Raw genomic sequence first — 15,504 nt, forward strand, 5'->3', positions numbered from 1 at the left:
TTTCCTTTTCGGTGGAGAAATACTTTAGAATAAGTATTGATATGCAACGAAGTTATTTTTAGTTTATGAGCACAGTTAGTGAAAACGCGGTGAGTTAGTGCTTCTTTAACTTCCAGTAATTCGTTGTGTTTCTATCAGTAAATTTGTAACAATAAATTAAAGCTAACACGTGATAAAGTTTCATCAATAGTCTCATCTTTAAAAAAAAAAGTCTTTTAAATGTATTGAAAACACCTGACTGAATTAAAATCTCATAGTAAACCTATTAATTTAGTTTTCAGTATGACACCAAGGACATCCTATACTTTCGGTTGATAAGGGGAACGGCAACATCACGCTTATATGTGGCAAGTTTCTCAACATAAATACTTGTGTCAATTCATTTAGATTTACCGTTTAAAAATGACCATATTTTCGTTTATGTTTTTCTTTTGAATCGCTTTCTTGTAAAGGCACAGAAAAACCATTGGCTAAACAAAAACTTGAAGCAATCTATTCAGCTTTCAGCTAAGCGTAAATGTTAAATGGATATAGATCGACGATACAGCTGCTCCAAAAGTTTCTAGGAAAACACAGAAAGTTCTGCATTTGAGATTCTTGATAGAATCACCTCCCAAGGGAGGAATGGAAAAAGGTCCCTATTGCTATTCTGATTTGGTGCAAGACGGAATGACGTAGGAATGTTTTTCTACAATCTTTTTACAATTTTAATGTTTAACTCAACTTCAAATTGTTTCATTCCGTTTGAACCTCAACTCATCTCTTTTTGATTTGTTTTTTATCTTTGACAATTTTTTTCCTTTTACTGAATATTTAGGTTTTTATGTTGTTTATTTTGTATTTCTTAGTTTGTTTCTGTTCTTTTTTTCTTTTTCTTGTATTGATTTTAATGGACATACATTGGTTTTTATTCACTTTTAAGCTTGTAATTTTTTTTAAATTGAGGGGCTGGGGGCTGGAAGTTCCTTCATATGTGTAATAGGTTTCAATGCTGCTCTGTACTTTTTTTGTACTCACACTATTGAGCTCGGTCTTAACTGACGAACAATTTCTGATAAGCTAAGAAGGAAATAAATCCATTCACTCATTGAAAGCCACTGGAGGAGGAGGAGGCAGGCGGTAACAAACATTTTATACACATTACGGATATTTGCAAAAAAATTTATGATTTAAAGCTGCAGTTAATTTTGGAGCCACATTCAAAACTTAAATTCACAATTTTGAATTATAAAAATTTTTCATTTGATAAGAACTAGCTGCAAAAAATATTTACCTTGTTTAGTTTTGTAAAACCTAAGCCTTATCTATCTATCTATATATATAAAAATAAGTTGTCTGTGGATCTGTGGATCTGTGGATCAGGTGACGTCATGTTTGTCCGCATATGACGTCTGAATTATTTCACACTAATACAAAAGAAGAAAAAAACTAAAAAAGGTAAAAACTACAAAAAAAACTAAAAAGAAAAAAAACTAAAAAAGCTAAAAAACTAAAAAAAACTAAAAAAAGGTAAAAATCTAATAACTAAAAAAAAACTGAAAAAAATAAAAAAAGGCAAAAACTACAAAAAAAATAAAAACTAATAAAAAAACTAAAAAAGCTAAAAAACTAAAAAAACTAAAAAAACTAAAAAAAGGTAAAAAACTAAAAAAAACTAAAAACTAAAAAAGAAAAAAACTAAAAAAAAGGAAAAAACTGAAAAATAAAAGAGAAAAAGAAAACTAAAAAAATATGAATAACTATATATAAAAATAAGTTGTTTGTGGGTTATGTCTGTCTGTCTGTCTGTCGAGTGACGTCGTGTTTGTCCGCATATGACGTCTGAATTATTTCACACTAATACAAAAGAAGAAAAAAAACTAAAAAAGGTAAAAACTACAAAAAAAACTAAAAAGAAAAAAAACTAAAAAAGCTAAAAAACTAAAAAAAACTAAAAAAAGGTAAAAAACTAAAAACTAGAAATAAGAGAAAAAGAAAACTAAAAAAATATTAATAAATATAAAAAATATAAATATAAATATAATATAAATTAGCAATCAACAAAGCACCGAGACACAAATGACGACCGGGACACAGGGAGTATAAATGACGACCAGGACATAAGTAAAAAAAAAAACTAAAAAAACTAAAAAAATGGTAAAAACTACAAAAAAAACTAAAAACTAATAAAAAAACTAAAAAATCTAAAAATCTAAATAAACTAAAAAAGAAAAAAAAGAAAAAAGGAAAAAAATAAAGGAGAAAAACAAAACTAAAAAACGAATGTATATACAGACCGGGACACCGGGATACAAATGACGACCGGGACACAGGGAATATAAATGACGACCGGGACACAGGGACACAACTACAATGGGGACGCCGGGGGGCACAGGGGGATATAAATGACGACCGGGACACCGGGACACAAGGAATATAAATGACGCCCGGGACACTCAAAGAGAAATCACAGACTGGAACACCGGGACACAAATGACGACCGGGACACAGGGAATATAAATGACGACCGGGACACAGGGACATAACTACAAAGGGGACGCCGGGGTGCACAGGGGGATATATAAATGACGATGGCGACTCAGGGAATGGTCGATTAGCAATCACCATCAACAAAGCTCAAGGGCAATCATTAGAATCATGAGGTATAGATCTGAATACGGATTGTTTTCCCATGGACCATTATATGTTGCATGTTCAAGAGTCGGTAAACCTGAAAATCTATTTATATGCACAGACAATGGGACAGCAAAGAATGTTGTATATTCGCAAGTTTTACGTAGTTAAAAACATATATATATATATATATATATATATATATATATATATATATATATATCTATATTCACAGGTGGGACATAGGGACACAACTACAATGGCGCGTAACTAATATGGCGCGTAACGACTTACGCGCGCGGGGGGGCTTGGGGGGGGCGCGAAGCGCCCCCACCAACTAGGTGTTGGGGTGGCGCGAAGCGCCACCCCAACAGCTAGTTTAATATAAAACAGAAACACTTTGATGAGAAAAGAAAATTATAATTCATTTCCTTATGAAAAGTCCATCAACTCACTTTCCGAAAAAGTTTTAACTTCCCTTGCTTTTATGGGAAACTAAACTTTTCCTTGATTTTCTGGTTTGGCAATTTTAAACTTGCAAGATCAAATGCAACTATTTATTTCATATCCATTTGTAAAAAGTAAGTTGATGAAGATTGTCACAGGATTAATCCAGTTGCAGTCATCCAGCAACTCCTACTTTTTCTAGACTAAAACGAAGAATAATTTCTATAAAACTAGTGCCATATTTGTACCAAGGTTAGTATAATTTTCAGCGGTCGATGATGTGTTGATATGTACAAAGTTATTGTTACTGAACACAGGTCATATGTGACGTATCACGTTTCTAATATAAAAACCTTTCTTACTGCTTTTCTTATAGGTGAGATAAGCAGAACAACGCATGATCAATTACTTTTTGACGCCCCTGATTTACCTTGCCTGACTAATCTTTCAATGAGGGCAGCTTAGCAAATATTTTTTGTTAATAATCCTCGGAGTGTTCAAACGTTGGATACGGCTTTTTTTTACACGTCACTAAGGAAATGGATTCAGACTTGGTACATCATAAGAAACTTACTAGTCGTCAAAGACGCTTTAAGTGGGCTGGTTCTTTACAGATTAGCAACACCAATAAAGAAATTGTATTTCTGTAAAATCGTCACATTGATTGTGACATTAGCTGTCCCCTTTAGATATTTTTGGCTCGTATGTTGGGAGGTCTTATCCTGAAACCTAATCGATAGAAGTCATAAAAATGCCAATAAAAGAGTAAACTACGAATGTTACAAATTGGCACAATCCCAGTGGTTTTTATTTGGCAAAGATTTTCACTATAAAAACTTCTTTAACAAGATGAAAGCCGGGATTCTACTTCTGAATATATAATCATTGCTTAGTTCATTATTTCTTAAGACTTCCCTCATCCAAAGAACAAAATGAACAGAATTTGGCTTATAAATGTCTTTGATTTGAGAAATTTCCTCAAATTTGCGAAGGAAATTTTCTGTTATGTTTGGAAGAATCTGCTAAATTCCTTCGAAGATCTTTAGTTTCCACTTCTTAATTAAAAATAGAAAGTGACATGTGAATTTTATTTCAACCACCACTGTCCTCTGCAACAACACTGGGAAAAAATACTAAAAAAGTATTTAACAAAAAGATGCTTTAAATAAATACACAGTTGCTCTTTGAAAGGGAGTACTATATGTATATTCGTTATTCTTTTGTTTTAATTCATGAGGTGTCAAATTAGCAATTACAATTAAGTTAAGAAAGACTGCTGTGAATTCAATTTCTCCTTCCTTTTAATGAATGAAAGACCCATCCATTTTATAGAATTTATTTTCTTCTGGAACTCGCTGTGATTCTCTCTGTTGCTTCTCTTCTAGCCGCAGATTTCATTTATGATTCGATGTATTCATTGTGATACTGATTGTCAAACTTATTCAAGCAGGAGGATGGCTTGAGCTTCATTTTCGTGCATCATCACCCCATACTTTTTTCCATGCCTTTTACTTTAGCTGTTCAGATTTATTCAGAATCATGTGTTCCCATGCCTATACCCTTTTGAAATATCCCACATAACCTTAAGGACGAAATCTGAATTTTGAGGAACAATTTGAACCACAATGAACCCCATGGTGGTTGTATCAAACCTATGTTGACAAATTTTACGTAAGCTTTCATAATCGAAACATTATTAGGCACTAAAATAGAAAAAAAAAGTGGAGTTACCAATGTTAGATGATGACTGGCTGGTGGTGCAAGTTTGAGACTCCTTTGCAATCTTCTTTAAGGCCTCCAAGTACAAAGTCTGAGCGGCTGAAGCTCCTAGAAAATAGAGAAAGCTGTAGACATTTAACAGTGAAATTTATTACAAGACGAATACATAATGAGGTAGTTAGAAAAGGTTACACTTCGATCGCCAAGAAATATTAAGAAGTGTTAAGTACATTCTTGTGAAGATTTTACGCATAAAAGGTTCCACCTCCCTCCCCTTCAAAGCCCTCTTAGTAAATTTTCACGCTGTCTGAAATTAGAAAACCCTCAACGCAAGTCCTTGGCAGTTTCTTCTGATCCCATTATCTAAATTTTCTGGATACTTGATTACAGGGTTAGTTAATTAATAATTCTATCATACAAATACTTATAAAACTATAAATTTCTTTTTCACAAATTCTTTTAATTCGATGTTCATCAGTCTCAATGATTTGGTGTTCAACCCAATTTTTCCATTAAATTTTGAATTAAAAAAAAAACTATCACTATTTTACATCTGGGGAATATTTTCCAGGAGGAAATTGTTGGTCAATTTTTCGGTTTTCTCCCCCCCCCCCAAAAAAAAAAAATATAGGATTCTCCATATTTAAATGAATTCAATGTGCATATCTTTTCCAGCTTTTTGCATTAGTAATCAAAATAAATTAATTAGGTAATTTGTATAAGTTTAGAGTAAAGGAAACTTTATTAAGTCTCGTATTAACTCTATTGTGGAAAGCGTGCAATTGAAAAAACTCGATGCACGTCTTTGTTAATTCAGTTTATTGTCATATTTTTGGGCTCGATTTTCCAATGAAGGAGAATTGTAGAGGGAGGGATTTCCACAGAAGAGTCTTCCCCAGAAGGGGGGGAAGCTCTGGATGGCGGGAACTTCTCTCTTAACTATACATCTTAAATATATACAGAACTTGCTGTTGGGGTGGCGCCACCCCAACACCTAGTTGGTGGGGCGCTTCGCGCCCCCCAAGCCCCCCCGCGCGCGTAAGTCGTTACGCGCCATATTAGTTACGCGCCATTGTAGTTGTGTCCCTGTGTCCCTCCTCTGAATAGAGATAGATATAAATATATGTTTTTAAATACGTAAAACATGCGAATATACAACATTCTTCGCTGTCCCATTGTCTGTGCATATAAATAGATTGTCAGGTTTACTGACTCTTGAACATGCAACATCTAATTGTCCATGGGAAAAACAATCCGTATTCAGATCTATACCTCATTATTCTAATGATGTGTGCCTGTGTCCCGGTCGTCATTTATATTCCCTGCGTCCCTGTCGTCATTTGTGTCCCGGTGTCCCAGTTTGTAATTTCTCTTTGAGTGTCCCGGTGGTCAGTTATATTCCCTGTGTCCCGGTCGTCATTTGTGTCCCGGTGTCCCGGTCTGTAATGTCTATTCGAACAATCCCTGTGTCCCGGTCGTCATTTATATATCCCGCCTGTGCCCCCGGGGTCCCCGTTGTAGTTGTTTCCATGTGTCCCGGTCGTCATTTTTATTCCCTGTGTCCCGGTCGTGATTTGTGTCCGGGCGTCCCAGTCTGTAATTTCTCTTTGAGGTTCCCGGTCGTCATTTATATTCCCTCTGTCTCGGTCGTCATTTGTGTCCCGGTCTGTAATTTCTCTTTGAGTGTTTTTTCTTTTTAGTTTTTTTTTAAGTTTTTTACCTTTTTTCTTTTTTCAGTTTTCTTTTTCTTGACCTTATCCAAGTCAAAATCCCAAACCCAATCATCATCGCTATCATTTTCAGTTTTGATATGTTTTGACTCTCGCTGTCCAGGTGGATTTTCATCTAACTGCGCGGTTTTGCGTTCTTTTGATTCCTCGGCACGCTTTCTTTTCTTACTTTATCAGCAGCAAGTTTTTTGGCATAGAGTCTTTGAGCAGCTTCCTCGGCTGTTGCCATTGTAGGTTCTTCAGTCATTTTACAATTAAACATTTTTCCGTGAACGAATGTCTTAAATACCTTTAATGACGTCATCGTCAGACAACTTATTTTTAAGACAGACAGCTTATTTTTATATATATATAGATTTTTGATAACACTTTTTAGTATGACGCGTCATTGCAACGACAGCATAATCATCATTTGAAAATTGGATAGCCGGAACTGGACGACATTATGTATTTATTTCTTGAGGGGATAAGTAATTATTATTAAAATAATTACACTCATCAGTTCTTATAGCAGGGGCATGATACGAGCAATTCTGAGAAGGGAGCCTATACCCCTCCAAAAAGAGGACAAACTTAGTAAAAAATCGTTTTTGTAGGAATTATTTTGGTACTTATGTCCTATAGCGGCCGCGCTCAAGTTCTGTTGAGAAGCGAAGTTTGGTTATGGCTAATGAAGTAAAACAAATATGATAAAAACATAATGCTTTATCAATGAAATTATGAAAACTGCAACAAAAATTGTGGAATGGGGGCTAACCAGACCGTATTATATTAAATACGTAACCTAAACAGACCAAACCTAACCAAAATACACACTAATTATTTAATTAAAATATAGCTAAAATGTAGTTTCCCACCGACCCGAAGCTAATATTGTCTAGTATAAAGACCATGAAAGCCGGTTATTGTCTCAAGTTCGCGATACAAGATCATGAGGGTGGTAGCTATAAGACAAAAGTACCATTCTTTTATTCAAAAACTTGTATGTGCGGGCTTTTAAACCCCGAAGCCAAAAACTATCGAAAATGATATTTTAATCGGGAATGTTTACACAGAACATCCTTTTGAATATCTTGTTTTTATAAATCGAGAAAGAGCTAACGCAACTGAAAGTATTGTGTTCTGCAAAGTTTTGAGACGAAAAATGCATGCACGTTGTGATGCCATTGCGAAGAAAGTAGTTCTTTTCAGAAATCGATAGAGCTAGAGAATCGAATATTAAGTAATCAGATTAAGAATGCTAAAAATTGGGCCATTTAAAAGGAAGTCTTCTGTAGGCCTATAACAAACTTTTGCCGAAAACAAAATGAAAATGATAGTTGGACGTGTCGACGCTATCATTGTAAAACAGTTCAACCAGAAATGGCTAAACCGTTAAAAGATCTAATGCTAAATTTAGGCCATATAAAAACCCTAGAATGAAAAGAACCTCCACTCTTTTACTTACAGATTAGGTTAATATAGCCCCTCATTCCTTCAACTTTTCCGCCCATCACAGGACAGTTATTGTGCGCTTTTTTGGCTTAAGACCAGATAACAAAAAATTAGAAAAGTGGTAACTCAAAAGTCATCAAATTTTGTGACAAAAATTTGAGAGTGGCCAGCTGCATTTTCACTTCGATAAAAACTAAATTTGCAAAACTGGTTGAGCTAGAAAATTAGATGCTTTGTTATTATTCTTGATTGTATTGTTATTTGATATTCCTAAAATATTCAAAGGGTAGACATACAGCCTCTACGTTCGGTTTCATGACTTAGGCCTTGAGTTCCGTTGACAACACAACCTCGTGAATACTCGTATCTTTCACAGTAACTCCCCATAAAGTAGTTGTGTTCGGAATATTACAAGAAAACAGACTGTTGCATTAGAGAATCTGAAGGTAATACGAAGGTACTTTAGGATCACTAAAGAGGTAGATCTATTTCAACAATCCTTCCTAACACAGTTCTTGTTCAATAGTAGTGGTGCCTTATTGGATCCGGCCACTGCGCCTTCGAGTACCCACAGCCAACTGGCCGCTGTGCCCCTCACTCATTTTTCCAAGACGCAGGTGTTTGAGATTATTGGTCTATTACGCACAAGTGATTTTTACGTAATAGTTTAGGAGATATTATTGTCTAATTATACTAATTTATTCAGAGTGACGTAATATTGAGGGTCTACGACACTTTTTTTTGCTAGAGCTTACGCAAATCTTGCTAGAGTTTTGGTCCACTTACCTCAGTATTCGAAAATATTTCAGAGCGTCAACATTGTGAATATTGATTTTTGTTTATAGAAAAGCCTATTTTTTATCATTGGATATGAATGGTTTTACTATGTTGGAAGATGGAATTGCTAGCAGCAGTGACATGAAACCAAGAGTACCCAATGTTGCAGCAGAAATTATAAGGGGTTCTCAGATAGCCATTGAATGGGATGAGATGGTTGCATGATATGTGATATTATTGAGCAAATTCAAGTTGGAGGAAGAGTTATGTTTTGCAGCAAAAGTGAATATAATGCATATACATAGACTACAAGATACTTTGAATACATTACTTAAATATATTGAAGACAATGATTTGATTCACTATAGGAAAAACGTGCAACATTGTTACTATTCTGTTTTGAAAACAAAAATGTTTCGAAATCATAAAAGTTTTTTCTTGTTAGATATTTTACTAGGCTACCACTCCTCTTTCTAGGGAACCAGTATCAGTCGAGGGGGTAATCGTGATAGAAATAATCTTCATAAGATGTTGGGCTTCGAGCCTCCTCCTGCAAAGCGAAGACGTAGGTCCTACAAGACCTGAAACCCCCAAGCAAGGCGACAATGCGGAGATAATCAGTCCTATCAAAAGTAAAACTGCAACTATTTGAGACTCACAGATAAAAAAAATTAACGAGTTATGCCTTAAAAAAGTTTGGGCCCTTTTTTAACCAGGACTGCGTGGTATTATATTTTAAAATCCTCAATTTTATGGTGTTCTACTCTTTTCAACACGCTTCAAGACACACATAAAGACGTTTCACGATTATTTTTCAGACCTTTTTCTCCAAAAATTTTTCCAAGACGCTAGTCAAGTGGGGTATAGTATTATCTGAGATAGATGAACAGGTTTTTTTTCTGACGATGGAAATGAGTAAACTGAATTTTTCCAAAGTCAGAGACATGTCATATGGAATTGAAACACACTTCTTTTGCTGGTCAAAGACGTGTAAATAGGAATTATAAGAAACATAGTCACTACTATTGGGCCCACAGGGGGATCTAATAGAGTATTTTCAGAAGGATTTTGATGAACGAACTGAATTTTTTCAAAGTCAGAGACATGTCTATTGGAATTGAAACAAACTTTTTCTAATGGTCAGAGACGTATAAACAGGAATTTGATAAGACATAGCCACTACTATCGGGTCCACAAAGAGATCTGTTGGACTCTAAGATAGGTAAGCCGGGCTTTTTTTTACTCAAGTCGGACATGAGCAGAGTGAATTTTTCCGAACTCAGAGTAATGTCTTTTGGAATTGAAATATGCTTTTTCTAATAGTCCGAGACGTATGAAAAAAATACCAAAGGTAAAGTCAAGGAAGACGTAAATATATTTTAGCAACACAACTGGCTTAGCAACGGGACTTAGACTTTTAATTGAAAATTATGTTATAGGTAAATCTAAGCAAATTCATTTACAGAAAGGAAGACAGAAATGTCATTTATCTAAACAAAAGAAAAGAAATAGGGGTGAAACCTCAACAGTCTTATTTTGCAGCAAAAGTGAATAAAATACATTTACGTTAGCTACAAGATACTTTAAATGTATTAGACAATGATTTGATTCAGTATGTGAAAAAAAATTTAAAAATAAAGATGTTTCTAAACCGAAATGCTTTTTCTTATTAGATTCTTTACTATTCAAAAGTGTTTGATTTTGAAGCTCTCATTTATAGGATTGGCTAAGGTCAACTTAGGGTCCGCCTCTACACAAAGTTCTTTCACAGAAATGGTGATTTTGTCTTAGCCCATTTTCAGAATTTGTTTAGTTCGTGCCTAGACTGCAAAGTCTGTTTTCAGAGTTTATTGATATATGGTGTTTGTTAGAGTGACCTATGGAAGAATACAAGTGAGTTATTTTCTAAAACCGTGATTATTTTCCCAGAGGCCAGGCAGTGTAGAAAAAGTGTCCGTGAGAAATACCGTCATCAGTATATCGGTAGGGGGTGGAAGTTCGTTTACTCTCCAATGAAATAGCTAGAGATATTAGTGGTATCACAGGTTGTGGCATCCTTGGCCAAGAGTTTTGTCCTTTTGAGCATTCAATCACTTTAGCATACCCTAACGAAACCACCAACGGTGCTGGTTTGGCGTTTGAGCACAAATAGTGGTGCCAGTGTTGGTCCCATACAAAATTGTAGTGCAAGCGGTGGATCCCATATATTATTTTCCCAGATTTTCCATGATTATTTTCCCAGAGGCCAGGCAGTGTAGAAAAAGTGTCCGTGAGAAATACCGTCATCAGTATATCGGTAGGGGGTGGGAGTTCGTTTACTCTCCAATGAAATAGCTAGAGATATTAGTGGTATCACAGGTTGTGGCATCCTTGGCCAAGAGTTTTGTACTTTTGAGCATTCAATCACTTTAGTATACCCTAACGAAACCACCAACGGTGCTGGTTTGGCGTTTGAGCACAAATAGTGGTGCCAGTGTTGGTCCCATACAAAATTGTAGTGCAAGCGGTGGATCCCATATAACAATGACTGTTCCTCCAACTTGAATTTGCTTAATGACATCACATATCTTGCAAACATCTCATCCCATTCAAGGGTTAGCCAAGAACCCATTTCAATTTCTAATGCAACATTGGGTACTCTTGGTTACATTTCACTACTGCTAGCACCTTCAACTTCCAACAAAGTAAAAACACAAAAATTGATATTTACATTGTTGACGCCCTGAACTCTTTTACAATTGAGTTAAGTAGACCAAAACAAGTCTTGTGTAAGCTCTAGCAAAACAAGTGTCTTCACCCTCAAAATTATGTCATCTATGTATATAAAAATAAGTTGCTTGTGTGTTGGGTGTTGACTGAAGTCATGCATGTTTGTCGACCGACGTCATTATAAGGATTGAGCATTATGCCGTCATGAAATTGTTTGTCGACTCACGTCATGTTTGTTATGACGTCAAAGGCTTTGTATATGTTGCCATTAAAAGTATATAAGAAGGCCTTTAAAAGAAAAATCTATATATAAAAAAATAAGTGGTTTGTGTGTTGACTGACGTCATGCATGTTTGTCGACTGACGTCATTATAAGGATTGAGCATTATGCGGTCATGAAGTTATTTGTCGACTCACGTCATGTTTGTTATGACGTCAAAAGCTTTGTATATGACTTCATTATAAGTATATAAGAAGGTCTTTCAAAGAAAAATTTTAATGTAGATTTTAACATGACAGAAGAACCTACAATGGCAACAGCCGAGGAAGCTGCCCAAACAGTCTATGCCAAAAGGCTTGCGGCTAATAGAGAAAGTATGAAAAGAAAGCGTGCCGAGAAGGCTTGTTGGCTAATAGAGAAAGTATGAAAAGAAAGCGTGCCGAGAAATCACAGGCTAATAGAGAAAGTATGAAAAGAAAGCGTGCCGAGGAATCATAATAAGAGCGTGAAAACAGGCTTCCGGCTAATAGAGAAAGTATGAAAAGAGAGCTTGCCGAGAAATCACAACATCAGCGTGAAAACAGGCTTGTGTCTCAAAGAGAAATACCAAAAGAAAGCGTGCTGAGGAATCACAAGAGCAACCTGAAATTTTCGCCTAGCATTCAGGTACAGCCCAACGTCGTTTGGTGTCCAAATCGAAAATCAAGATCAATTTATGCCTACGTTCAAAGTAAAAGGGCAAATTTATCATAGAGCAGGGTACAACTGTACTTCATCAATGATAGAAATTCTGAATTGAATGCATGTTGCGAAATTTCTCCCGACGTTGAAAGGACTATCGTTTCCCAATTGCAACATCTTTTCCACGAAAATAATAATTTAATGCGTCTGTTCAAAACACCCATCCTTTTGATGCCTACTGTACGCATAAAATTGTTATTTCCGCTGACAAAACGACTACTGGCCAACATGTGCGTAGATACAATGCTCCAACTATTGACGAAGTGGCAATCGTTATGGTCGGTGATCAGTTTTTACCTCGAGATATTATTCTTCATAAGCGAAACGCTCAGTAGGTAGGAATTGCTGAAACTCATCGATGCTACGATGCCCTAAAATGTCCTATCATTTTTTAGGATGGAGCCGACGGCTATCACTTTAATAATAAATTGCAAGATCCATCCACTAACAAACAAACGGAACTAACAAACAAACATATATATATATATATATATATATATATATATATATATATATATATATATATATATATATATATATATATATATATATATATATGTATATATATATATATATATATATATATATATATATATATATATATATATATATATATATATATATATATGTATTATATATATATATATATATATGTTTTTAACTACGTAAAACTTGCGAATATACAACATTCTTGGCTGTCCCATTGTCTGTGCATATACAAAGCCTTATATACTTATAATGACGTCATATGCAAACGCTCTTTTTACAAACAAACAAACATGCATACATACAACTTATTTTTATATAGATAGATATATAGATAGATATACATATACAATACAAATTAACTACGTAAAACTTGTGAATATACAACATTCTTCGCTGTCCCATTGTCAGTGCATATGAATAGATTGCCAGGCTTACCGACCCTCGAATATGCATTAACTTAATTAACTTTTTAATTAACTTAAATTAACTTTTTTCATGGGAAAAACAATCTGTATTAAGATATATACCGCATTTTTCTAATGATTGCCCTTGAGCTTTGTTGATGGTGATTGCAAATGCTAATCGAATTGGGAATTGAAAAGGAAGATCCGTTGGAATCATGGGAATGCGAGGAATAAGAACAGCCTCACCCTCAAAAGGCCCTGTCAAGATTGTTCAACAATATCATAAAACCCCTTATTGACATTTTCATCTGGAATTTCAGCGGAAATCACATCGTCAATTTCATTAGAAGTAATTTTATCATGTAGCCAGATCAAAATATGTGCGTCTGGCAATCCTCATTTTTGCCATTCCACTGAGTACATCCAGCATCGCTCTGACCCAAACACTTTAAGTTTTACTATGTAGTTTATCAGTGATTTCAACTTTTGCCAGAAGACACGGGCCTTAATGTCGTGTCTATGAACCGCCGATTGTCCTTGAAGTAAAAGCTGCCGTATCTCGTCCCAAGATTGATTACATGTAAATGTAATAACAAATCTGGACAACCATAGAGACGAAAATACGCAATAGCATCTTGAGCATATTCATGCATATGACGGGGACTACCAACATGTGACGAAGGTAAAATCGTTAATCTTCCAACGTTTGTGGTATTACCGTCATTTACAACTACATCTCGCAAATGAATGTATTGTTCAGAGTGGAGCTTGGTCTGATTCAGACGGATAAATAGCAAACGTTCTGATTCAATTTTTGATTACATATCAACGATGTATTGGTGAAACAATTGACGGCATTTTAAAATATAATTGTCTTCATCCTGCCGAATCATTAGTCTATCGGAATAATAATGCATTGCGCTGCATTTCTTATCCGTTTGTTTGTTAGTGGATGGATCTTGCAATTTATTATTAAAGTAATAGCCGTCGGCTCCATCCTAAAAAATGATAGGACATTTTAGGGCATCATAGCATCGATGAGTTTCAGCAATTCCTACCTACTGAGCGTTTCGCTTATGAAGAATAATATCTCGAGGTAAAAACTGATCACCGACCATAACGATTGCCACTTCGTCAATAGTTGGAGCATTGTATCTACGCACATGTTGGCCAGTAGTCGTTTTGTCAGCGGAAATAACAATTTTATGCGTACAGTAGGCATCAAAAGGATGGGTGTTTTGAACAGACGCATTAAATTATTATTTTCGTGGAAAAGATGTTGCAATTGGGAAACGATAGTCCTTTCAACGTCGGGAGAAATTTCGCAACATGCATTCAATTCAGAATTTCTATCATTGATGAAGTACAGTTGTAAAAATTTATGATTCTCGCCTCAGAATGGTAGAAGGGACCCTGCTCTATGATAAATTTGCCCTTTTACTTTGAACGTAGGCATAAATTGATCTTGATTTTCGATTTGGACACCAAACGACGTTGGGCTGTACCTGAATGCTAGGCGAAAATTTCAGGTTGCTCTTGTGATTCCTCGGCACACTTTCTTTTGGTATTTCTCTTTGAGACACAAGCCTGTTTTCACGCTGATGTTGTGATTTCTCGGCAAGCTCTCTTTTCATACTTTCTCTATTAGCCGGAAGCCTGTTTTAACGCTCTTATTATGATTCCTCGGCACGCTTTCTTTTCATACTTTCTCTATTAGCCTGTGATTTCTCGGCACGCTTTCTTTTCATACTTTCTCTATTAGCCCCAAGCCTTCTCGGCACGCTTTCTTTTCATACTTTCTCTATTAGCCGCAAGCCTTTTGGCATAGACTGTTTGGGCAGCTTCCTCGGCTGTTGCCATTGTAGGTTCTTCTGTCATGTTAAAATCTACATTAAAATTTTTCTTTGAAAGACCTTCTTATATACTTATAATGAAGTCATATACAAAGCTTTTGACGTCATAACAAACATGACGTGAGTCGACAAATAACTTCATGACCGCATAATATGGTAGGGCAGCGACCCTTCTCTGGCTCCAAGTACTGTTTTCCATAGTATTTCGTACAGAATTGATTCCAAAAGACTGGCGAGCGGGCATCATTCTGCCTCTCTGGAAACGGAAAGGAAGTCGCAGAATCTGCTCCAACTATCGTGGCATCACACTCCTCTCTGTGCCCGGTAAGCTCTTCGTTATGACCCTCCTGGGCCGCTGTACCACTTTC

The 15,504-nt window shown here is 35.6% G+C and overlaps 1 protein-coding gene across 3 annotated transcripts in view; it reads right to left on the reverse strand.

Moving 5' to 3' along the window:
* LOC136029520 (BAR/IMD domain-containing adapter protein 2-like) overlaps positions 1 to 15,504 on the reverse strand; it is a 178,836-nt gene that overhangs the window by 124,522 nt on the left and 38,810 nt on the right. For all 3 annotated transcript variants that reach the window (XM_065707976.1, XM_065707986.1, XM_065707995.1), the window contains exon 3: positions 4,792 to 4,887. In XM_065707976.1, the coding sequence (XP_065564048.1) occupies positions 4,792 to 4,887 (96 nt within the window). The remainder of the gene's footprint in view (positions 1 to 4,791; positions 4,888 to 15,504) is intronic.

Source organism: Artemia franciscana, chromosome 1 (genome assembly GCF_032884065.1).
Source record: "Artemia franciscana chromosome 1, ASM3288406v1, whole genome shotgun sequence".
Lineage (NCBI taxonomy): Eukaryota > Metazoa > Arthropoda > Branchiopoda > Anostraca > Artemiidae > Artemia > Artemia franciscana.